Source organism: Paroedura picta, chromosome 8, assembly GCF_049243985.1.
Source record: "Paroedura picta isolate Pp20150507F chromosome 8, Ppicta_v3.0, whole genome shotgun sequence".
Taxonomy (NCBI): domain Eukaryota; kingdom Metazoa; phylum Chordata; class Lepidosauria; order Squamata; family Gekkonidae; genus Paroedura; species Paroedura picta.
Genome location: NC_135376.1, coordinates 88,494,660 through 88,521,020, shown reverse-complemented (window position 1 = coordinate 88,521,020; position 26,361 = coordinate 88,494,660). Strand labels below are relative to the sequence as shown.

Here is a 26,361-nt window from a genome sequence, read left to right as displayed (position 1 = left end):
CGCTTACTCTGGGTTTTGCCGCCGTCGCACCCCGCCCCATGCATAACTGGTCTTCCCCTTCCGCATTTTCCATGTGACCCGAAATCGCCGTTTCAGCGGCCGTGCATAATGGACCAGAGACAGGAGCTGACTACATACCTGAGAGAGAGAGAGAGACTGCAACTGTGGCTTCTGGGAAGAAGCAGGAAATTGCTCCTAAGAGTAGCAATCTGGAGATAAACAATGACATTTAACAGGAGAGAAGGTCCTGACCTCACTATCCTATCTACCCTGTCTCCTGCAGGGTCTTCTTCTCTTCTTCTTTGTACACCAGACATTATCTATTCCAGGGGTAGTCAAACTGCGGCCCTCCAGATGCGAACGCTGGCAGGGGCTCATGGGAATTGTAGTCCATGGACATCTGGAGGGCCACAGTTTGACTACCCCTGATCTATTCCAACAAAAGGCTGGGTCTCTGCACATCTGGAAGTCACTGCGAACATGACCTAGCCATTTTCCTTCCACCCCTCTGTGGCCAACTGTCCCTGTGGGTTAGCCAGGGTCACTAACAGTTTGGCTGTGTTTTCTTCTACTGTGCTTGAGGGGTGGAGAGCAACCATGGGAGAGGCGGGACAGATGCAAGCCACTTTCATAGTCATTTCCATTTCTCTCCAGCCCTGAGCGCAGCATAAGATGTGCTGCCACATCAATAATAAAAAGTAAACAATTAAAATATATTAATTAAAATCCCAGCCCATCATAAGCACATAAACCATAAGAACAGACCCTTGACAGCTTAAAACAGCTTTTTCAAACTTTTGATTGTGGTGGTACACCTGCAATATTTTCCAAGCTTCGAGGTATTGTGGAAGTGATGACAGCTGACCACACCCCTGCCACGCCCCCATATGCAAATATATAAAAACCAGCCCCCATCTCCTAACCCCACCCCACTTTGCTTTCAGTGCCCCACAGACAAATTAAAAAATAAAATAAGACTATCCCACTCCCCACCGCACCCTTCTGAAAAGAAACTAGCGTCAGACTGAGGTTTTGTAACTGAATGTCACGTAGGACATTAAAGGAGTGATTTCAGTTGTACATGGGAAAACAAAGTGGTACAATCCCTGGATCAGACCTTCCTAATGCTGCATCCCTTTAATACAGTTCCTCATGTTGTAGTGACCCCCAACCATAGAATTATACAAGTATTCTTTCACAGAAATTAAACCGAAACTGACCAAGGGCATGACGATCCATTGTTCAAAGAGGCGATGTCGGCCATTTTGGGACCCCTTGGAGAGAAGGGCACGGTACGAACCGAGGAACGAAAACCAATAATTTGGAAGAACAAAAATTGAGTCCAGGGGCACCTTTAAGACCAGGGGTAGTCAAACTGCGGCCCTCCAGATGTCCATGGACTACAATTCCCAGGAGCCCCCTGCCAGCGTTCGCTGGCAGGGGGCTCCTGGGAATTGTAGTCCATGGACATTTGGAGGGCCGCAGTTTGACTACCCCTGTTTAAGACCAACAAAGATTTATTCAAGGCGTGGGCTTTTGTGTACAGGCACCCTCCCTGAGACAAAATTGATTTGGAGACATCCATAAAGGGACATGGTCTAGCGGCTGGCAGCCTAGCACGGGCACCTGTAGGAAGACCAGCAACAGTGGCGTTGCCCCCCCCCCGGCCAAGTTACATGCCCTGATGTGACCCCTGGGAAAGGGTCATTCGACCCCAAAAGGGATCCCGGTTGAGAACCACTGCCCTAGATGGAGACTGAGTCCAGGTTTGTTTTTTTTAAGACAAGCACAACCAAACTAATTTTTTTTTTAACTTCTCAAAAATTTCCTCCACAAGATAAACTGATGGTGACATTGTATGTTGTGCTACCGGAACAGTTACATAATATATTGTGTTCCTGGAGTGTGCCCCATGTTGAGGATGCATAGGTGGCGTGAAAACATGAAATTGTACCGAATAAGCGAAAAAAGTAAAGATCTCTAGCTGAGCTCTAATGGACACCCTCGGATGTTGTGCATCAGGCACAGTTTGAATCTCATAAGCCCTGTCCTGGTAGAATAATACTATACAGTTTTATGTGTTGGATGACCATTGCAGGAAATGAGAAAATCTTTTATTCTTAAGTGGCATCAGGACCCCAATTTCTTGATGTCATTGCCCTGTAATTTAACTTCATCATTTTGCGGTGCTTGAGAGCAAGTTACTACTTAACTGACAGTTGTAAGATGAACATTTTTGAGAAAACTAGTATCTTGAACTATAAAATGATGTCCCATATCTTTATACACACAGGGAAGGCAGGTAACCATCTATTGGCAGGACAAAATTAATAATATGAGCTTGTCCATACCTTTGGTCCTATAAAGCAGAAATACTATGTTCATTTAGGCTCATCAGCCATGGAATGTTTCACTGTTATGTCCTATGGCAAAAATTTAGAACCATTAAGACCTGTAGCACAGACTAATTTGTGGATGGGAAGAACTCCAATGTTCTGTACATTCCAATAGGGGCAAAGATGAACCGTTTGCCACCAGCAGAAAATATCTTTAGATGTTCAGTCTTTCTATAGTAACTTTGAAATATTGCGAGTGATTTGCGCATTGAAACTCAGACTGAACCTCAGTGTGAGTGCCATCACCAAAAGGTATGTTTTAGGGTTTAACAATAGGACATTCAGAAAACCCTGACTTTGATGAGCAGTTTGTCTTTTTCACTTTTAAAAAAGCTTTGGAGGTAGCCCTGGTCGAGTTTGCAGAGGGCTTTTTATCCTCTCCCAGCTTGAATAAACCCCTTCCCTCTGCACTGTATTTGATTTCCATTTTGATTTTGGGCGCTTTAAATTTTCCCTCTGCAACATGCATGATTGATATTTCCTCCACAGTATCCAGGAGCGGATATAAGTCGCTATATTTGAGAAACTGCCTTTGAAAGTATAGCGTAGATCTTCTGCGTTTTGCCGGATTAACTTCCTGCCACACTGATGTAAAGAAGCAGTCTGTCCCTGATTGGCTGGGCATCAGTTCAAAGACTTCCTGGTTGCTGGGCATCAGTTCAAAGATTTCCTGGTTCCCAGTTGCAAGACTTCCCTCCCATGACTTATTTTTGCCTTGTTTTAAAGTAACTGTGCTCCAGAAGCCCACAACAGAGATTTGCCTCATTCTCTGAGAGGCTGCTGCTGGCTCCCTCCCTCTCCTCCTTCGTGAAAAGAAAGATGGAAGCAGCCTTGGTTGCACTGGGCTCTTTCCCCAGCTTGGTCTGGCTAATAAAGCACTCTTTAATGGCTGGACTTCACCCAACACTCCCTCCCATTCATTCAGGAAAAGTAAAATAAACAAGTAGCTTCGCAAGTACCACTCTCCTCTCCTATTCTGAGCTTCCCCAATCAAATGCAGAACATTTTCTGTTTCAATTCGGGGGGGGGGGGGTAGGAATGAGGAAGATCCAGTTTCAAATTGATCTTAATTCAGCAAGATCGACAATGGAAAGAACAAAGTAAGCAGAGATCCAGCCCCTTTTTCCTAAGGGCTCCTGCATTTGCATTGTTATGCAAAGTAAACAGTGGTTCATGGTGGCCTCTTTGGATGTCCTGGAAGACTGAATTCTTCCTTCCTTTCAGAACAGCTTCCCAAATTATGTATTATATATTTAGTGTTAATTTTTATTTTATTTAAAATATATTTATAAGCTATCTTATTTTTAGCAACCCAAGGATAAAACACACAATGTTATCAGAAATGTAAAAAGCACTCTTGGACCATTTATGCACTGGGAACTTCAGTGCCCCAGCTCCCGTGCAGGAGCACAAATCGGGGGCTGATGAGGCAAACCTGGCCAAGTGCTCCCCCATTCGGGTGCAGGAAGAGGTGGGGCAACCTGCCACAACTAAAACTCCAGCCTGTAGCTTGGCATGAAACCTCCAGTGCATAAACAAAGAGTTTACTTTTACAGCCTCTTTGGAATGCAATCAAGGTGTGCCAACTCTGTTTCCCAGATCCTGTGTCCTGTGTCCAGTTTAAAGTAGCCTGCCCTGCATTGACCAGGGTCTGCAATTTTTCTACATCAGCTCCCATTGTATGAAATAAGCTCCCGCTGAGAAGATGGGGTGAGGTCACCATCAGTAGAAGTCTTCAGAATATGCTTCAGAATATTTATTTAAATATTCATAGCCTGCCTTTCTTTTGTGGTTAAGGGGGCTTATAAATACAAATTTTAAACAGGTGGAGTCTAATAAAACCCCACTATCTCTCCCCCAAATGCCTGCAGTCTACATCCCATTAAAAGCCCCAACAAATAAAATGGCTATTTTATTTGTTGGGGCTTTTAATGGGATGTAGACTGCAGGCATTTGGGGGAGAGATAGTGGGGTTTTATTAGACTCCACCTGTTTAAAATTTGTATTTATAAGCCCCCTTAACCACAAAAGAAAGGCAGGCTATGAATATTTAAATAAATATTTAATATTTATGTAATTGTGAGTGCCTGCATTGTGCAGCGGGTTGGGCTAGATGATCCTAGAGGTCCTTTCCAACTCTATGATTCTAAGAAGATATACACAGTTTGGTAAGAACTAGGATCCCAGAGTTATCTAAAGAATTAAAATGAGCACGTTGAAAAAGGTAGGAGTACAGATAGAACCTGGAATCTCTATGGAATCTTTTAATCATACAGCATTTGGTAAGATATTATGCATAGCTTCCTCCAACAGACATTGTCTGACTCCTAGCTACTTGTTGATGGAATCTGATATGAGCTCTTTACTATGCATGTCTATCTGGCAAACACCAGCCGCATGTTTCCATTGGAACAAAAAGGACAGCCTTTTTCATGCATTTTAGATTTCAAGGCATTTCATGCATCTCTTTCAGTCTAACGTGGCTGAAAGGAGTTGGGCAAAATGACTAGATTTTATTCATCCAACCCCCTCCACGGGGCTATCTGCGGCACTTCCGTGGAGACAGAAAATGGCATACCACGCATATTTTGATCATACCCTGCTTTAATGACTTCTGGGTGATTTGATATTGTATTTCAGTTCCATATATACAAAGAGTTAACACAGGTCTTCTTAATCAAATGAAGAAAAGAATAAAACACTGATTAAGAGCCACTTCCCTTCCATCCCTTTCAGAAGGGTTATTTGGAATCATGAGGGCTGATGTATCGGCACACATCCTGAAGAAGTAAATATTGCCCTGGGATCGTTGATGGTGGCGTCTTAGCTAACGGCTTCAGAAGGCACTTTAAAAATGGTTAAGCTCTCCTTCTTGGTTCAAAAAGCTGCATTTCGTCAGCCTTAATCTTCATTTTGAGCTCCAAATCCATTTACTGACGATTGTACAGTTTAATTTATGGCCTGTCTGGAGCTGGGCTGCAGTTAATATTAATGAGATTTTACCAGTCCAATTGGAGAAGTAAGAGATTCTTTAGAAGCACTTAAACCATTATATAATCTAGATTTACCAACAAACAACAGGAGATATCGCATTTCTTTTATATTGGCTAAAGTACTTTCAGTAGGCGTTTTTCTGTGAGAATGGCTTTTCCCTGGTCATAAAATATTAGTAGTTGTGATTTGTTGCCAATTGTCTGGCATTACTAGAAAACAGGGGAGTATTTGTCTCTATCATGTTGATGTTTAGAGAAAATAAGCAAATGCTGTGGGAGGTGGAAGAAGCCACCAAAGAACTGAGGTGTATTTGGAGTGAAAAATGCCTCTTAATGACTCTTTGACTTCATGTGCTTGACCTGTTAAGGTCAAACTGGGATGTGGGTTCTGATTTTTCTACTTAGTGATACATTTAAATGGTTCTAGTAGCCAAGTAGCTTTTGCATATCATGTGCTGCTGAACACATGAAGCTGCCTTTCACTGATTGAAATCTTTGGCTACTCAGTGATTCTCCAGGGTCTCATGTGTCTCATTAACATCACCTACAACCCAATCCTTTTCACTGGAGATGCTGGGGCTTGAACCTGGGACCTTCTGCATGTTTAGTAGTCATGGTGACCACTGAGCCATTGTGCCATCTGCCCAAATGCTCCCCGGTTGCATCTTGATGGTGTTGGGGAAAAGCCGGGGCCACATGAATGGCCCAATAAACTAACAGACTAACTAGCTATACTGGTACAATCGTGGAGCTGGCTGTAGAACATGTTTCATTATTGTTGATCTCGGGAAATGATGCTGCCATTGAAGAAAAAGAGATGGAAGAAGGAGGAGGAGGAGGAGGAGGAGTTGGTTCTTATATGCCACCTCCTACCCAAAGGAGTCTCAAAGCAGCTTACATTTGTCTTCCCTTATCTCTCCCCAGAACAGACACCCTGTGAGGTGGGTGAGGCCAAGAGAACTCTGATATTACTGCTGGGTCAGAACAGCTTTATCAGTGTTGTGACGAGCCCAAGGTCACCCAGCTGGCTGCATGTGGGGGAGCAAGGAATCAAACCCGGCTCACCAGATTAGAAGTCCACACTCCTAACCACTACACCAAGCTGGCTCTTGGGTTATTAGGCTGTTTTAAATTTTTATGATGATTTTAATATCTGTGTATTAATTTGAACTTGTGAGCTGCCACAAGCCAGCCATGACAGAGTGCAGGTGGGTAAAATCGAATGAATGAACAAATGAATCTAGAGAAATGATAGTCCAAAAGCTCTTTTTGTTTATAAAGCATAAGAATGTGTGTTTCACAGTGAGAGGATAATTGACCCTTCTCCTGCCAGTCACTTTCTTGTTCAAACTTTCCCCATCCCTACAATACCTTACAGACATGAGAATTAACCCCAAATAGGAAGCTTTACGAGACGGATTTTATATGCCCTTTGTTGTGTCCCCTTTGTTGAGGGTGTTTTGCAGTAGAGAATGAGCTGTTGTGGGGCTAATGCTACCTGTGGCATCAGATGAAGGTCTGGCTCTATAAGACTTTGGATCAAGCTTCACAGCTCCTGTCTCCCCTCTCTGCTGATGGTGGCTTCATCTTTTAGCGTCCCTGCTTCAACTTGACTGTAGTCAAGTCAAGTCTTTATTATTACGGTACTAGACCAGTAGTCAAATTACAAGATACATAAAAAACATCTGGCATTAACAAGATAAAAGAATCATTGATAACTTAAATATTATAAAAGGTAAAAACATTCCAGCTATAAGAATCGTTCTGGTTTTATAACTCACAAGCATTATCTCAAGCGATTGAGACTATCTCTACCTAAGTTGCTCCAAATCCAACCAGCTCTTCCTTGTTTTGATTGCTCTCCAAGCAAATCTGGCCACAACAGAAGTTATTTCTGTGCTTTTGTCTGACAACATGTCTGTGATAGCCTCTGAGTTGGGCTTATTCTGTAGGGAAGATATAAGTTCTCCCCAGAATTGATCGTATAGCCTAGCGGTCCCCAACCTTCTTCTGGTCGGGGGCCGCCTCCGGGGGTGGGGGAGAGCCAGCGGCCCGGCTGCCGCAGTTGCTCATAAACGCGCATGCCCAACTGCTGCGCATGCGCGTTTTGGCCACCAGGTGGCACTAACACGCATGTGCAGAGTTGCCGTGCATGCGCGTTTTGGCCACCAGGGGGCGCAAACGTGCAAGCGTGGCAGTTCCGTGCGTGCGCGTTTGTGTAGCTGCTGCGCCGGTTGCCGTGACAGCCTCTTTTCCCCCCTCTCGCTGCGGGGGTGGGGGAGGCAGGCGCGGCTGCTGGCGGCCCGGTATGATGGCCTTTACGGACCATTACCGGGCCGCAGACCGGGTGTTGGGGACCCCTGGTATAGCCTACATTGGAGTAATACATGTTCAGATGTCTCAATGCTCCCATCCTGGCAGATGCATAAACGATCACAGATGGGTATTTTTTTGACTAAGCCTTCCCTAAAAGCGGATGGGAGCATGTTATATCGTAAGAGAGTAAATGATCTCCTATGTTCTGGGAAAACAAGATTAGATAAATAAGGTAATGGTCTCAAATTATTAAGTGGAGGAACTTGACTGTACCTTGTGAGTACCCAGCCCAAGACTGGATAGGTTATTATTGAAGTTTTAAGATTAATCTTCAAAACCGAATTTTGAAATATTTGGGAAATTTCAACTATGGAACTTCTGACATTTGATTTACATTTGAACAAAAGCAACAAACAGCTTTCTTTGTTGCATGAAGGTATGCATGGAGACACCTGATGAAACAGGTGCCAGGCAGACCTGCCTACAGCCTAAACATGACCATAATGCTCTCGTAATGTTAGATCTGTCAGCCATATTTGATGTGGTTGACCATAAGTTATTGGCCCATCACCTCACCCGGGCTGGGCTTTGTGGGACCACCCTTCAGTGGCTGCTCTCGGAATCAGACAGGGGGTCACAGTGGGGGAAGAATTGTCATGCTGCTTTCAACTCCCATGTGGGGTTCCTCAGAGGGCAGTCCTCTCCCCCACAATTTTCAACATCTTTATGTGCCCTTTGGTTCAGCTGGTCTAGAGTTTTGGATCATGTTGTCATCAGTATGCAGATGACACCCAGCTCTATCTCCTCATGGATGGCTGCCTGGACTCCCCCTGGATACATTTGCCAGCTGTTTGGAAGCCACAGCTGGGTGGTTAGAGCAGAGTTGCATGATACTCAACCCCTTTAAGACGGAGGTCCTGTGGCTAGGGAGGAAGGGGGCAGACCAGGAAGTGTGCTTGACCGACCTGGCAACTTAACATCACACCCTATACTAGGAATTTGGGAGTGATTCTGGATGCCTCCCTTACTATAGAGGTGCAGGTCACAAGAGTAGCATGCCTGGCATTTTTCCATCTCCGCCAGGCGAGGTTACTAGCACCCTATCTGTCCCTGTAGCACCTGGCCACAGAGATCCATGTGACAGTCACCTCCAGGATTGATTTCTTTAAGTTGCTCTACACAGGCCTTCCCTTGTCCTCGACCTGGAAATTGCAGTTGGTGCAAAATGCAGTGGCTAGGTTCCTCACTGGAATATCGTGGAGGGCCCACATCCAGCTGGTGCTGAGGCAACAGCACTGGTTTCCAGTCACAGCCTGGATCAAGTTCAAAGTTCTGGTTTTAACCTTCAAGGCCCTTTGTGGTCTGGGCCCCACATATCTGAAGACCATCTATCACCTTATCCTCTCCATGGGGTCTTGTGCTCTGCAGGTACTAACCTGTTGGGGATTCCTGGTCCATGGGAGGTTCACTTGGCCTCAACCAGGGCTGTCCCCGACCTGGCGAAATATGCTCCTGGAAGAGCTGAGGGCCCTACAGGAGCTTTCTCAGGGCCTGTAAAACAGAGCTCTTCCACCAGGTCTTTGTCTGAGACTAGGGTGCGGGAGATCGAGGGGGCCCTCCACAATTCCGTAACTAACAACTAAGAAGAATCATGTTAAGTTCAATCGGCAGCCCTGGGAATCTGAGCCCTGAGGCACTGGACTGAAGGGCAGGGGGATACGGGAAGATCTGAAGGGGTGGAGTTTTTACTTTCTCGCTGCTGGAGTCTGTTGTTAACCAGTTTAATGGTTTTAATTTTTATGTACCAGAGTTTTACTTTTTAATTGTAACCTGCCATGAGATGATTTTTGAGAGCAGCAGGTAAAAGAATAACAGATAGGTAGGTAGGTAGGTAGGTAGATAGATAGATAAAAATGGGCTGATATGTCGTGACTGCATGTGTAGGAATCTTCAATGCAATGAAAGCACGCCTCAATCCAGGCAATATCTCAAGCTCTGTAGCGTGGATGAGGTCATGGGTAATGTCGGTCTACTGGGCTGGTCACTAGATCTGCTGTCCAGAATACTAATGGGCTGATAGGCAACATTCCAGGCTGGGTAATTAAGATGGGCCCTGCTTGCTGAATCGATGTGACCACAAATTTTGTTTGTTCATGCATGAGAAGTACCCTTGCCAGTTCCAGACACTCCGTCATATGCGCTCCCTCATAGGGCATTGGATGCCTTCTGGTTATTGGGGGGTGGGGAGGAGTAGGATAAGAGCTCTCCAGAGGATTTTAGGAGATGGCCAATCAGCCCTGTCAATCAGCCTTAACTATGGAAAGCAGCATAACTGTGGCAACCCTGCGCATGGCCAGGAGTTATTTTTTGAACACTCTGTTGCTGGCAAAATGCTAAAAATACTAATGCTATGGGTTTATCTAAAATCCGTTCAACTGAAACTAACCTTTTTTGGGGGAGGCTGATGGCACGGCTGCATAATTCAAGGAGCAAGTGCTTCATTATCTGGAGGTGAGCCACAATGGCAAAGCGGGGCACAACCCGAAGTGTAAGTACAAAATGTTTGTGTTAGGTTCTGTCGGCAAAATAATGGATGGGGAATGTGGCTGAATGAAATTAAAGTTCTGTCAAATATCTTCTTTACCCATATGCTTGTTGTGTGGCTTGGGTCTCTGGGAAATCACTTTAGCTTCTCTTGCTTGACGAGAGCCCAGCTGCAGGAGGGCATAAGCAGGTAAATGTGAATGACTTTTAAGCCCTCTTAACTACATATTAAAAATCCCTTGATGCCGCTGATGCGCTTTTAATTTCACTTAAAATCTGACGGGGGCTAAAGAGGATGATGCATTCCAAGTAGCAATTTGAAAGTGGAATAAATACATTTATACTCGAGCAGATCCTTTGCAAAGACTATTTTTATTATTTTTTCTAGGAAACTGCCTTCTCACGCTGGGAAAGAAGGACCTGTGCTTTTCAGCTTTTCCTTGACAAATGCTGATGTTGTAAATTATACAGCTGTTCTTCCTTTGTATGGATTTTGGAGTACTAAGAGCGATTTATAGGTCCAGAGTGCAGCTGCTGAAAGTCATTTGTTCTCAGTTCTTGTACTAAATCTATCATATATAAATGTATTAACATTCAGTACAGGACTCAAGGGCTTAAGACTTTTTTTCCTTCATGGGCTTGCAGACTGTAAATATTTGCTGGTTACACAAAGCCCCTTTTTTGGGGGGGGGGGATATTAAATTCAGGTGGAAGAGGAATTTCCGAGGGACCACATCTCTGAGTATGTCCCCCAAAGACCTCTCTGCTCAGTGAATACTAACTTGCTGGTATTGTCTAGCCCCAAAGAATTGTGACTATCCTCGACTAGAGTCAAGGTTTTTCGGTCCTGGATCCAGCCTGGTGAAATGAGCTGCTAACAGAGATCCAGGCCCTTTTGGAGCTCTCAGAGTTCCAAAGGACCTGTAAAATGGTGTCCCTTCACCAGGTGTATGGTTGAGGCTGACGGCAGCACCTGGTGACATCAATAATGCCTTCCCCTTGCCCTCCCTGCCCCCCCGCACCTTACCCCCTCCACCTGAATCCCAAAGAATTTATTTTGAATTTACCTGGCCCTAGGTTCATGTGGAGTTTGTGACAGAGTGTCTTATATTGGTGTAGTGGTTAGGAGCACAGACCTCTAATCTGGCGAGCAGGGTTCGATTCTGTGCTACTCCGCATGCAGTAGCTGGATGACCTTGGGCTTGCCACACCACTGATAAAGGTCTTCTGACCAAGCAGTTATATCAGGGCTCCCTCAGCCTCACCTCCCTCACAAGGTGTCTGTTGTTGGGAGAGGAAAGGGGAGGTGACTGTAAGCCACTTTGAGACTCCTTAGGGTAGAGAAAAGTGGCATTTAAGAACCAACTCCTCCTCCTCCCCCCCACCTTTCAGGAGCTTTGAGGTATTTTGTAAATGGTTTTTATGCAATTTAAGAAAAGTCTGTATATGGTTTTAGTGATGTTAGCTGCCCTGATACAGTTGTCAGAGAGGGGTGACCTAAAAAATTCAGAAATAAATATATTAATTGTTTGCACTTTTGCTAAATATCTTATAAATGTATCCCCTGTGCAAGCACCGAGTCATGTCTGACCCTTGGGGCGATGCCCTCTAGTGTTTTCTTGGCAGACTCAATACGGGGTGGTTTGCCAGTGCCTTCCCCAGTCATTACCGTTTACCCCCCAGCAAGCTGGGTACTCATTTTACCGATCTCGGAAGGATGGAAGGCTTAGTCAACCTTGAGCCGGCTGCTGGGATCGAACTCCCAGCCTCATGGTCAGAGCTTCCCCCCTTAAATAGCCTCCTGTAAACATTAACAATATGGTAGTCCTGATAAAGTTATAGCTTAACAATAAAAACATAAGCTACATTTTTGCCAGGAATGTCCCTAAGGTGGGGGAATTCTATGTTTCTCAGGTACAAGGAGATCTGATTTGGCTTGGGACCATGTTGTGCAGAGAGAGGAGAGTTGGACCACTCCCTCATTTCCTTGACCTGAAACAATTCAGGGAGAAGATAAAGTTTCCTTTTTGTAAAAATGTAATATGTAAAAATGTAATATGAAGCTCATCAGTATACCTGCAGCCTACTGTGGGGTAAATGGCCCTTGGGGCTCCCCTATTCTCAATAGACCATGGTCCTGATCTTAATTAGACCCATGGACACCTGGGAAACTCCCTGCCTAACTTGGGGATTTCCCCAGGAAAAAGGTAGATGTGTGTGTTCAGCTTTCAGAAAACCTATTTATTTATTTAATTAAGATTTTTATACCGCCCTTCCATATGGCTCTGGGTGGTTTACATAGAACATCATGGGGTAACTACATAGAACATTGCAACAAATATAACAAGTATAGCAATCATAATATAACATGTCAACCAGAACAATATTTTAACAGGGACACTGACACAGCCTTGGGTAGGTTGGATTTTTTGGGCATGGAAGGGGGATCTCTGGGGGGGGCAGCAGGTGTTTTTGGGTCGGTCGGCCTCAAGCAAATGCCTGGTGGAGGAGCTCTTGTCTCAATATTGGCCTCTGTGCCTGAACATCATAGTGTGGGGCTGAGTAACTTTGTGCACATTTGTAAAAAGCTTACCGAGATGGAAATATGGGCAGGAAGTTACATGCTGATGTTGCTGAGGCAGAAACTAGCTGAAACTGCCTCTGTGATAAGGGTCCAACATTGGAGAACAAACTGTATTCCCATTTCTGCTCATTCTGAGTATTTCAGCTTAATTTGACCGCAATACTTTATTCCTGATGATCTACTAAGAGCTAGAGGATCTACAAGACTGGATTTACCACATGGATGCAGTGATTCATATTGATGTAATCCAGCCTTTTCCAACTTTTTTACTGTTCAGAGGCTCATGAAACACTCTTCAGGCTTCAAGAAACCCCAGAAGTGGTGTGATAATGCAGACTATGGTTGGGAAGCAGAGCTGTGTACATGCCCACACATGTGACCTTGGGCTCGCCACGGCACTGATAAAACTGTTCTGACCGGGCAGTGATATCAGGGCTCTCTCAGCCTCCCCTCCCTCACAGGGTGTCTGTTGTGGGGAGAGGAAAGGGAAGGCGACTGTAAGCCATTTTGAGCCTCCTTCGGGTAGGGAAAAGCGGCATATAAGAACCAACGCTTCTTCTTTTTCTTCTTCTTCTTCTGATCATAGTCTTCAATGGCTGATTTCTTCATTCCCTTGTATCTGAATGTTTTTGTATCTGTGGTAATGAGACTGTTGAGGACCTTACACAAGGAAATGGTCTCTGTAGCTTGGTGATCATCTGTAATTCTGGAAGAACTCCAGGTCCCTCCCTCTTGGAAATTGGCAACATTAATTGGATAGATTTTTTGTTTGTGTTTCCTTGACCACTGCACGTGAATCTAAACAATACAACCAACCAGTGTGAATTAGATCAGGTGCCAAGATCCAGAGAGATTTTAACCCAGTATCATTTGAAGGAGACATTCTCAGCCAGGGTTTCTTGAAACCCTGGGGTTGCTTGATGGCTCTGGAAGGGTTTCCCAAGTGGAATTAATTTTTAATATATGTTTTAATTTGTTAAACATTTATTGGGTGATATGACCATATTTGTTGAAGCCCCCCCTCCCAAAATAGCCAATGATTGGGAAGGATTGGGAAGGGAAGGGGCCTGGGTTGGGCATATACACAGCTCTGCTTTCCAACCATATTCTGCACCATCATGCCACTTCTGGAGTTTCTTGAAGCCTGAAGAAGGTTTCAGAGTTTTCTCAATGGTAAAAAAGTTGAGAAAGGCTGATATGAACGAATGCAATTCTTTAAGAGGCTGTTAATCTGATTATTTTTATAAAAATCTTAAACTTAAAGCCAGAACTCATACAGCAAATGCTATTAAGAAAAACAGCATGATCACTTGGGGGGGGGGGGGCTAGTTTATTTATTAATTTTATTTCTTACATTTGTATACCGCCCTCCCTTGTGGCTAAGGAAAGAATCGCTGGGAACATGAAATCCAATAATAAAACAGATATAATGAGAATTCAGTAACTGCATCAGATCAATTACAACAACATTGAACATTTAAGTATTCAGTGCTTAACTATCAACATTTCAACCATAACTCCACAGATTGGTCAGATTGGGGTTGCTGAAGCCATGATAGATAGATTATGATAGACTAGAAACAGAGCCCATTGCACGCAGTAATGCAATGGGTGCTAGGACGGGGCTGGAAGGGGCAGGGGACACACGGGGCCCCCCCGCCCCTGGCGAGAGCCACGAGTTGTCGCAGTCAGCAGAGGCAGTCCAGTGGTGGAGTGGAGATCAAAAGGCAAGGGGGCAGGGCTGGGACGCAGGTGCTGCTCCCCTGGCAACCTGGGCAGTGGTCTGGTCAGCGATCTGTGCCACAGCAGGGGCCACCATTGGCGCGACCCGTGGGCACCTGGCGGCAGGATGGGGCTGGAAGGGGCTGGACATGCGTGTCTCCCCCCGGGGCTCCGGGGAGGGGGGCATGTCAGGGCGGTCGCTAGAGCCGGAGTGCAGTTGTCGGGGAGAGGGAAGGCTTTTGGGAAGGGGGCAGGATGGGGTGGAAGGATCCGCGGCATGCGCGTCTCTGTCCGCCTACCTGTAGCATGGGTGGCGAGTGGAGTAATGGTGGCACGTGGCTGCAGGCAGGCGTGGGAGTTGGTGGGGTGGTCTGGTGGGAATTGCAGTCTGGTGGGAATGGCAGTCTGGGGGCCAATCAGGAGGCGTGCTGGCCCCTCTGCTTGTCATTCCGGGGCCAATGGGCCAATCGTTGGCCCCCCCATCCCGGACTGAGCCCACCCCCACATCCCTTACCCTTTTATTTATACCACTTCTGTGGAGCGGTGTAAAGATAACAATTGAAGATATGATAATCTATTCTTCATTCTGACTTCTGTTCAAGCATTACTAGAATACAGGCAGGGGTGTGCCTGAGGGGGAGTCCTGGAAATGAAAATCATGAGCCTCTAATACTTTGCCAACTGAAGCGTGGCATCCTGGTGGCTATCGGTGCATTTCTAGAGGGTGTTGGGATTCTCGCAGAGTATCATTACGAGGAAACTTTGTCGCATTGAAGCTCAAAGTCTTCTTAATGTTTTAAAGGTTAATATGTCTATAACGGATATGCTTCAAAAGCATTTAGGTTAGGGAAGGGATATAAAAACAATCACACTGGAATTGTTGCCGCATCTCAAGCATAGTTCAAGAGCTGATGTGGACTCAGGCCTCCTGTCCTGGGCTAGACACATTCTTGTTGTGCTGCCATGATGGGATGAAGGACCTGTGCAACAACAAATAATGTGATTGAGGAGCAAAAAGGGAAAACAACCCAAACAACCAATCCAGAAAGAAGCAAGGATAAACCTTTTTATATTTTCTGTGTGAAGTGCACTCTCCCTCCCTCTCTCTGTAGTGGTTAAGAATGGTGGCCTCTGATCTGGAGAACTGGGTTTGATTCCCCACTCCCCTACATGCAGCCAGCTGGGTGACCTTGACTGGGTTAGAGCAGTTCTCTGACAGAAGTTCTGTTAGAGCTCTCTGAAGCCCACCGACCTCACTGGGTTTCTATTGTGGGGAGAGGAAGGGAATGTGATTGTAAGCTGCTTTGAGATTCCTTTGGGTAGTGAAAAGTGGGGTATAAAAACAAACTGTTCTTTTTCTGTGTATCATCTATATACAAACACACACATACTTCAATCCTTAGTAAATCCTCACTGGATTTGAGATGAACCTTTAGCTACAATGTCTTGCCTGTAAAGTAGATCACTTGATTAATATTAGCTGTGGTTAAATTTGGTATTGATATTCCCCATCACCATAGTTAAGAGGGCTGGAGGAGAATTCACTCTTGAGAGGGGTGGTGCAGAGATGAGAAAGTGTGCCCCCTTTCCACAGCTGTTCCCTCATCTCCTAACCCTGAGTAAGAAGGAGGCAGAATGGCAATTCTACCATCCTAACTGATTGCAGGTAATGGCTCTCACCAGCCTTCATGAAGTCCGGCGAAACAGTTCTTGTGAATTACTTGGAATGCTTTCTTTTTCTAAGTGTCCCCCTTCCTTACCTAGAATTTATTTATTTCCCTTTTCACCCAAGGCATTTTATAAACGAGCAGGAAAATGTGCGCGAGAGAGAACTCAGCAGATCAACCTTTGTTGAATTTATGTGTTTCTTTTCTGTAGTGGATACAGATCAGATGGAAATAACGTTTTGCTATATTACCGGTCTTTAAGGTGTTTTTAAAAAAAGAAATATCAACCCCCTCTCCCCCATTTGTGCCTTTCCCTGACAGGATTTAAAATCAAACAATCAGCGGGATGTCATGGCAGCCGCACGTGCTTCTCTGAAGGAGAATTCCGCTCTCCTCCATTCAATTTGTTCCGCTTGCTTGGAACATTCGGACGTGGCCTCTCTTGCAGCCAGCAAGAATGCGGTTTGCGACCAAGTACAGAATGCGCTGGATGCCCTTTCGGATGCTTCTCAAGGAATTAGTCACCCAAAGGTTCCGCCAGCGTCGCCATCAGCCACGCTCGGCAGTGCCCTGGCTGAACTCGAGGTAGGTGGATACGTAGCATTGCGGTGTACTTGGCAACACGCTGTGCCTTCTCTTGTTATTCTTTATTAAATTTCTATGCCGCTCTCCCAGTATGGCTCAGGGCGGTGTACGTGTTAGGTTAAAATTAATAGCAAATTAAAAATCAATGCAATAATATTGACAAGTAACAATATAAAACATAAGGAACCATTTAGCAGCATTAAGCAATAGCAGCCCCCAGATATTCACTGCCGATAAATCTCCAGACTCGATGTCTCTCAGTGGAGGTCAGGGAGGGCCAAAGATGTTATTAAGTCATTAAAAAGTAAAGGTATCCCCTGTGCAAGCACCAAGTCATGTCTGACTCTTGGGGTGACGCCCTCTAGCATTTTCATGGCAGACGCAATAAGGGGTGGTTTGCCAGTGCCTTCCCCAGTCATTGCCGTTTACCCCCCAGCAAGCTGGGTACTCATTTTACCGACCTCGGAAGGATGGAAGGCTGAGTCAACCTTGAGCCGGCTGCTGGGATTGAACTCCCAGCCTCATGGTCAGAGCTTCAGATAGCATGTCACTGCCTTACCACTCTGCGCCACAAGAGGCTCTATTAAGTCATTAAGTCACACCAAAAGTGTGTTGGAATAACTCCGTCCTGCAGGCGAAACTGTGCCAACTCCAACAGATCCCCACCAGGAGCTCATTTTATCAAGGTGGGGCCAGGACTGAAAATGTCCTGGCCCTGGTTGAGGCCAAATGTACTTCCTTGGGGTCAGGGACCACCAATTGGTTGGAATTTCCAGAGCGAAGTGCTCTTCAGGGGACATAGCAAAAATAATGAACCGGGAGGGGTGGGTCCCAGTGAAGAATCAAATATAGATAAATATAAATGCACTGGGGATCCAATATGGGAAATAGAATATCCAAAATGGACTTCTATAGAGTCTTCTATCTTCAATAATTCTTTATTCTAGATAATTTCACACAAGTCCCAACGTGTTTCGCCTTATGGCTTTTTCAAGGGACAATGGTTTTTATATTTTAGGACCAGCTTAACTTTACAAAAGAATCTCTTGACAGAGTATAAGGTCATATTAACAATAGATCTGGAGCGCCATAAGCTACGTTTATGTGCTAGTAAACTTGCTTGGCATAAATGGAAAAATGCCAGCTGAGCTAATTTACAACCTGGGCTTCCATAGACATCACCCAGGCTGGCCCCTTTCTACTCAACCACAGCACCTCCATCTTGGAAAGGTTGAGTTTCAGTTGAGTTTCAGTTGAGTTTGCTTGAGCCAGATTGCATTGCTTCCAAGCAACTGGTCAATGATTCTGAGGGAAGATAGAGGTGGCCATCTATCAAGAGAGAGAGCTGGGTGTTATCAGTATACGGCTGGCAACTTAGCCTATAATTTTGGACCAGTTGGGCCAGAGGGTGCTTAAAGATATTAAATAACATTGGGGAGAGGATAAATACTTGAGAGCAATCATGCCTCTCAGCCTCCTCTACTCCAGGCTGAACATTCCCAAGTTTCAAACTTTCCTCATTGGACTTGGTCCCCAGGCCCTGGATCATCCTTGTTGCTCTTCTCTGAACCCTCTCAATTTGTCCATAAAGTGAGGCCTCCAGAACTGCATACAATACTCCAGATGCTTTCTGACCAATGCAGTATACAGTGAGACTGTGACATCTTGCGATTTCAATGTGATGCCTCTGTTGGTACAGCCCAAGACTGCATTTGCCTTCTTTACAGCTTCTTTACTAAGATCATGGCATCCGGCCCTCTCAATTCCTGGCAAATAGATGGGAAAGAAATGGAAGTAGGGACAGATTTTATTTTCCTGGGCTCCAAGATCACTGCAGATGGGGACTGCAGCAAAGAACGTGCCCCCTTCAGTCCATGGTGGAGACCTGGTGTCATCCATGGCGACACTAGGGCTTTCGCAATTTGTTGCCGGGCCCACCCATCATGCCGGCCACATACTCGACTTGATTTTCGGCGCTGGGATAGAGGTGGATCTGGATACAGCTTTAGCTGTGCCGTGGTCAGACCACTATGCCCGGCGGGCCCGGCTCAGGATACCACCCCCCCCAGTTGGGCGGCGGGCGCATTCTAGCCCGCCCGCGGAGACTTATGGATCCAATTGGATTCCGGAATGCTCTGCGGGACCCGATGCCTCCTGGCGACTCACTAGCGGCTTTGGTGGCGGACTGGCAGTCCCGCCTGACAGCTGCTATAGATGAGATCGCCCCTAAATGTCCTCTCTGCCCTCGACTCAAACGGGCTCCCTGGTACACCGGGGAGCTACGGGAGAAGAAAAGGGAAGTGAGACGACTGGAGCGAGTGTGGCGGAAGACTCGCGACGAAGCTATGAGAACATCTTATCGCACGCTTATGAGGGCGTATGAGATGGCGGTGAAAGTGGCAAAACGTTAATTTTTTGCCACGGAAATCACGTCCGCAAGCTCTCGCCCGGCCCAATTATTTAGGGTAGTTAGATCCCTTACCGCCCTTGAGGGGCGCCAAAATAATAGCAAATTGGAACTCGGCCGTGAGGCATTTGCGAGCTATTTTGCGGACAAAATCTCGTCTCTCCGCCACGATCTTCCCGCCACAGTTAATACAGTAAATGAACTGGAGGCCTGTTGGCCGCCTTTGGAGGTGACGTTTGATGTCTTCAGACGGCTCTCTTTATCCGAAGTGGACAAGTTGCTAGGCTCAGTTAGGGCGACCACTTGCCCCCTTGACCCCTGTCCATCATGGCTCCTCAAAGGAGGCGGCCAGAAGATAGGAGGCCAGCTCAGGGACATTATCAACCTCTCCCTGGAGTCCGGGGAGTTCCCTGAGCAGCTGAAGGGGGCAGTGGTTCACCCTCTCCTGAAGAAATCTACGCTGGATCCGCGGGACCCCGCCAGCTATCGCCCAGTGTTGCACTTGGCGTTCCTGGGCAAGATGGTTGAAAGGGCCGCGGCAGACCAGCTCCTGGCATTCTTGGAAGAAACTTTGGCATTTGATCCATATCAGTCTGGCTTTCGACCTGGCCACGGGGTGGAGACGGTGCTGGTCGCCCTGTTGGATGACCTCCGTCGCCAGCTGGATAAGGGCGGGTCGGCAGTGCTGGTTCTTCTGGACCTGTCGGTCGCTTTTGTCATCGTGGACCACGAGCTGTTGGTCCACTGCCTTGCCAGCACGGGGATATGGGGCACAGCATTACGCTGGATACGCTCCTTTCTCCAGGACCGGACCCAGAGGGTTGCAGTGGGAGATGAGTTCTCGCGTTCCTATAGACTCCCTTGTGGGGTCCCTCAGGATGCGGTCCTCTCCCCCACATTATTCAACATCTTTATGCGCCCTCTGGCCCAGCTGGTACGGAGTTTAGGACTGGGTTGCCACCAGTACGCTGATGACACCCAGCTCTATCTCCTCATGGATGGCCGCCCGGACTCCCCCCCGGAACCATTCGCCAGATGTTTGGAAGCAGTGACAGAATGGTTCGAGCAGAGTCGCCTGAAACTCAACCCCTCCAAGATGGAGGTCCTGTGGCTGGGACGTAGGGGGCAGGACCAGGAAGCGCGCTTACCCACCCTGGCAGGGACGCAACTCACCATCACGTCCCAGGCCAGGAACTTGGGTGTGGCCATTGATGCCTCCCTGACTTTGGAGGCGCAGGTCAAAAAAGTAGCGGGCCAGGCGTTTTTCCACCTTCGCCAGGCCCGACTATTAGCGCCCTACCTGTCCCCCGAACACTTAGCCACAGTGATCCATGCAACGGTCACCTCCAGAATAGATTTCTGTAACTCGCTCTACGCGGGCCTTCCCTTGTCCTTGATCCGGAAACTTCAGCTAGTGCAAAACGCAGCTGCTAGGGTCCTTACTGGCACATCTTGGAGGGCCCACATCCAGCCAGTGCTGAGGCAGCTGCACTGGTTGCCAATTGCTGCCCGGATACGGTTCAAGGTTCTGGTTCTAACCTTCAAGGCTTTACGCGAGTTGGGACCCACATACCTGAGGGACCGCCTATCGCCCTATGCCCCTCGCAGGGCCTTGCGCTCTGCGGGTGAAAACCTGTTGGTCGTTCCCAGCCCTAGGGAAGCACGCCTGGCCTCGACCAGGGCCAGGGCCTTTTCGGTCCTGGCCCCGACCTGGTGGAATGAGCTCCCGGGAGAGCTGCGGGCCCTGCGGGATCTTTCAACATTCCGCAGGGCCTGCAAGACGGAGCTCTTCCGCCAGGTTTATGGTTGAGGCCGGGGCTGATAATAGATCTATGCCTCCCCCGGGGACTCGGGTTCTGGACCCGAAGCAAAACATCATCAGGACCTCCTCTCCACCCGCTAGTAGTGGGAGGGAGGGGGGGGAGTTGTGCTGCCATTCTTGCCATGCCGGCAATATTGGCAATGTTATTATTGTTTTATGGGGTTTTAATGGGGAATTGTGATATTGTTACCCGCCACGAGCCGCAAGGGAGTGGCGGGCTATAAATCTAATAATAATAATAATAATAATAATAATAATAATAATAATAATAATAATAATAATAATTAAAAGACGCTTACTCCTGGGGAGGAAAGCTATGGCAAATCTAGACAGCATCCTAAAAAGCAGAGACATCACCCTGCCAACTAAAGTGCATCTTGTCAAGGCTATGGTCTTCCCAGTTGCAATGTATGGCTGTGAAAGTTGGACCATAAGGAACGCCGAGCATCAAAGAATTGAAGCTTTTGAACTCTGGCGCTGGAGAAGACTTTTGCGAGTCCCTTGGACGGCAAGGCGAACAAACTAGTTAGTCCTAGAGGAGATCAGCCCTGACTGCTCCTTAGAAGGCCAGATCCTGAAGATGAAACTCAAATACTTTGGCCACCTCATGAGAAGGAAGGACTCCCTGGAGAAGAGCCTAATGCTGGGAGCGATTGAGGGCAAAAGAAGAAGGGGACGACAGAGAACGAGGTGGCTGGATGGAGTCACTGAAGCAGTCGGTGCAAGCTTAAATGGACTCCGGGGAATGGTAGAGGACAGGAAGGCCTGGAGGATCATTGTCCTTGGGGTCACGAAGGGTTGGACATGACTTCTCACTTAACAACAACAACTGCTGCATCACACAGTCTGCTCATATTTAGCTTACAGTCCACAACTACCCCAAGATCGCATGCACACACACTTGTACCCAGAAGTGTATCTCCCATCCAGTTTGCATGCTGCTTATTCTTGTGACCCAGAGGTAGAACTCTTCGCTTAACCTTATTGAATTGCATGTTGTTTTCATTTGTCCACTTTTCCAGCATGTTCAGATCTCGTTTATCTCTCTCTCTTCTGGGGTGCTCCCTAAATTAATCTGGGACTGAACTGATTTAGAGCTTTCAAAGCTGAAAACTGACATGTTGCATTGTGCCTGGAAACAGACTGGGTACCAGAGCAGTTCTGTCAGTGCTTGAGTGTTCTCCGACTGCCAACTCGGTCCAACTAATAATCTTCCATGAGAGCTCCATATAAGGTTGGCCGTACCTGAAGGCCAAAATTGCTGTCATACCCCACCTGTTATACTAGCCTAAGATGGTCAGTGATATTCTGAACAACCATTAGCACCTGAGGACCCTTAAGCAACTCCTGGGCAAAGGACATTGCAGTCTTTAACCCTCATTTTTAAAGAGCAGGCAACTGCATCCTGAACTTGAGAACCACCAACTCCTGGGTAAATCAGGTCTCCTAGCATGGGATTGCCATTGCACAAGCAGCCCTTGGGACCATGGGTCTATTGTTCAAATATGAATCAATATTTTCATAAGAACAAAATCTTTTTAGAACGGCACTTTATGGATAGCTAGATGTTATGGGAGTTTGCTATTTTTCTTTGGTTCCCCTCCTACTGCTGCCCAGTATGTGAGCAAACAGATTTGTTCATTAATTAGGCATTCTGAAAAACTCTGAGGGGAAAATGGGAGGGGGGGTGCTGTTTCATACACTTGCAAGGTATTCGTTGGGTGGCAGAAGAGCAAAGCATGTGCAATGTGGGAAGGAGGGCATCCACCCAGATGCCTTAGAGTCAAGGCTCATGCAGCTATGGCTGCTTAAAGAAATAGGAAAGGAATGTTTTACAAACTGAGCTGCTGTGCATATATTTATCTGAGTTATGCGGCTTTAAATGTGTTGGAAGTTTCATAAGAGCAGACTTTGGAGACTAGATCCAGGTCTGACATGCATGTGTAGAAAGAGCCACTCCAGAGGACACACCCTGACAAACAGGGGGCTTTGGAAGGGGCACTGGGTGGCTGCTGGGAAAAGCAGCTTACCTGCCCCCCTTCTCCATACAATCAGTGACTGGCACGTAGCCTCCCAAGCTTTGAACTGAATCACTAGACGTCTTTTGTTTCTAGACTTCTCTGTCTTTTTTGTTTTTTTTTGCAGGTAGGGCACATGGCTGAGTGAGTTAGGGGTAGTCAACCTGTGGTCCTCGAGATGTTCATGGACTACAATTCCCATGAGCCCCTGCCAGCGTTCGCTGGCAGGGACTCATGGAAATTGTAGTCCATGAACGTCTGGAGGACTACAGGTTGACTACCGCTGAGTTAGACAAAGCAAAAAAATGTATTGAGTATTTAAACTTTTCAGGATGCTCTTTATTTGTCTTTATTTATGGGCAGGGAGGAAGGCTTGGGACGAGGACCTGAAATAACCTTCATTGTGTCTTGCTTTTGCATTGCAAAACAAATGCCATGAAATAAATGGACGTAGTAAAGAGCCTGTCGGGAGCCAACCTCATTAAATGTTTATAGTGTGGAAATGTATGAGAAAGCTTCCTCAATGAGCCTTTCTTCCTACTGTTGACTCCTAAGAAGGTGGAATTTAGAGGTTGGGAAAACGTGAGATGAATCTGAAGCTCTGGACTGGGCAAGAATTTAAGAATGCTATGGAGCAGGGGGATGATAATAATTTAAAAAATTGCAAAGTGGTAGACCATTGAGACTGCACTTTATAAATCCTCTAAAGGCAGGTGAGCAGTTACTCTGTAACACTCCATTCAAGGGAAGACAAGCCTTGGGCATGCTGGCAACCTTTGTGATTTGAGTTGGTTCACTCATGGACAGCACAAATGCAGCGAGAGCTTCTATAATGTGGGATGTTTTCTGTCTTCATTGTTTAAAGACAAACATGCTCTTAGAAGTCAGAGCAGCTATCTCAGAGTCCATTGAAAGTCGAAATGCAATGTATGGATCCTAGTGCTCAAACTTGCCTTTGAGCACAAAGATCATTGCACATTGTCACTTTCTAGTGTAACTTTTAAACACTTTTGGATCATTTAAGCCAGGGCTCAGAGCCTGCTTTTGCTGTTGGGTCTTAATCCAGGGTTGCTTGAGGGACAGCAAAATCATTGTCTAAGCTGGTGTGTGTCTCCGCCATGATGAATTACAGCCAATCCTGAACCAGTATTTCTATCAATAAGGCTGGAAGGGCTTCTAAACCAAAGGGTAGACTTAGGTCATTTCTGCACCATGGCACAATGCTATTAAATAATGCACCTCCGGTCATTCCTCACCTCCTGGCTCTCTCGCTCTCCTCTGCTGCCTTCTTGCACTTCTGGGCATTCTGCACGATGGCTTGAAATGGTGGAGGAGAGGAACACGCTATACACACAACTCTTCTCCGCCTGTCAATCAAGCCAGGCAGCCAATCCCCTTTCTCCTTGGTTTAAAGGGCCCACAATATAAGTTAATTTTTTAAAAGTAAAACTTCACCATTTAGATTCCTGTGCATCTAATCATAGATGCATAGTGCTTTCTTTAATGCCACCCCTTTTCTAATCATTAGCCTTGAAGCAATCTTGTTCCCGATGTTAGGGGGGTGACTTTAGAGGGGCATGCTTTGTGTGTTAACTGGTGGGGAATTTTTTTTTTTTGCTTTGCCTGGGTGATTTAACACGTATTCATTGCTCCAGGCAGTTTGCTTTAAAAAAAAAGGAAATCCCCATCCCCGGTAGAAGGGAGAGGGAGGCGGGTGCGAGGGCAGGCACTGGAGGCAGAGATAGCACTACTTCATCTCCGCTCATTTCCTTGGCGTATGGCTTGCTGGGTATTCTCCTCTTGCTCATGCCAGGTAGTTGGGGGAATCCACTTTTTGGGATTCCCCAACTTTAACTTTAAAACGTAACTATAGCTGCTGGTTTGCTGCTGGGACTCTGGTGATGTTGTGCAAAACACCAAAAAATATGGCATCTGCACAAGGTAAGCCTTTCACTTTATTTTATGGGTGCGGAATAGCCCTTAGAGGTTTTGTACGTCACTCTGCCATCAATTTCTTTGTGTCTTCAGGCAGTGGAACAATTTGTGGAAGAACATCCATGTCTCCTAAAAATAGCACAAAAAGAAGTAATCAGGGGCTGAATGAGTGAAAACAGTGTTTAGATTAGGGGTTCTGGGATTCTCTGGAGTTCCAAGCAAGCAGAACAACCTCCCCAGAGATTCCAAGACCTTTTCTGGAAATTCAGGTGGCCACCTGCCACAGCATGGTTGGGTGCAGGCCTTGAACAGGGGCTCACACTAAATTGAAGCTGCCAGTTCTGGGTTGGAAAATGCCAAGAGATTTGGGGTGTGGAGCCTGAGGAGGGTGGGGATTAGGGAGGGGATGCACTTCAGTGGGGTATAATACCAGAGCTCATCTTCCAAAGCAGCCCTTTTCTCTAGATGAAGTGATCTCTGTCACCATAAGATCACTTGTAATAGAGGGAGCTTTCCAACTACAACCTACCCACGCAGATCAGTTGCGGTTCATGGATGTCTCCAGGCCACACCTGGAGGCTGGCAACTCTAGCAATGCAGATTATATTAATACGCAACAGTCAAATGTAGGTAGGGATGGGGTGGGGTGAGACATGCCAGTTCTGGTGACGTAGGAGGAGAGGGGGAAACCTGGTGACATCACTTTCTGTGTGGCATTGGGAGTGGCTTAGTCACATCCAGTGGGAGTTTCTGGGTGATATCACTTTCAGGGGCATGGCAAGGAGGTGTGGCCAGCTGTCAGCACTTTTGGGGTTCCTTGAAGCCTGCAAACCATTTCAGGGGTTCTCCGTGGTCAAAAGGTTGAAAAAGGCTGGTCTAGACAGTTCAAACGAATATTTGTGTGTGTGACCTGGAAGTGATGTTGACACATCAGGAATGCTAGGGTAATGCTCTGGGGTTTAGGGCAAAACCATGGAGGTTCTCTTGAGTCACTATGGCTACTAGCCCCTGATAGACCAGTCCTCCATATGTCTATCTATTCCCCCTTTTAAAGTTGTGTGTGCTTGTGGTCATCACTGCATCTTCTGGAATCAAATTCCACATTTTAAGAGCACACTGTTTAGGGAAATATTTCTTTTTGCCTGCCCTGAACTGCCTATCGCCTTTATTGGATGGCCTCAAGCTCCAGCTCTAGATGAAAATATTTCTTTCTCGCTCCACCTCTTGCATATTTTTATAAACTTTGATCATGTCACCCTTTAGTCATCTCCCTTCTAAATGGAAAAGTCCCAGATGTTTTAGCCTTTCTTCATAAGGAAGATGCTACGACCCTCTAAACATCTTGGTTGCCCTCTTCTGTGCTTTCTCCAGC

The 26,361-nt window shown here is 46.4% G+C and overlaps 1 protein-coding gene across 3 annotated transcripts in view; it reads left to right on the top strand.

Moving 5' to 3' along the window:
- Window positions 1-26,361, top strand: part of CTNNA3 (catenin alpha 3) — a 1,001,628-nt gene that overhangs the window by 163,830 nt on the left and 811,437 nt on the right. For 2 of the 3 annotated variants that reach the window (XM_077350756.1, XM_077350758.1), the window contains one exon: window positions 16,544-16,807. The exons of the other annotated variant lie outside the window; for it this stretch is intronic. In XM_077350756.1, coding sequence (XP_077206871.1) covers window positions 16,544-16,807 — 264 coding nt within the window. The remainder of the gene's footprint in view (window positions 1-16,543; window positions 16,808-26,361) is intronic. 3 annotated transcript variants of the gene reach the window in all.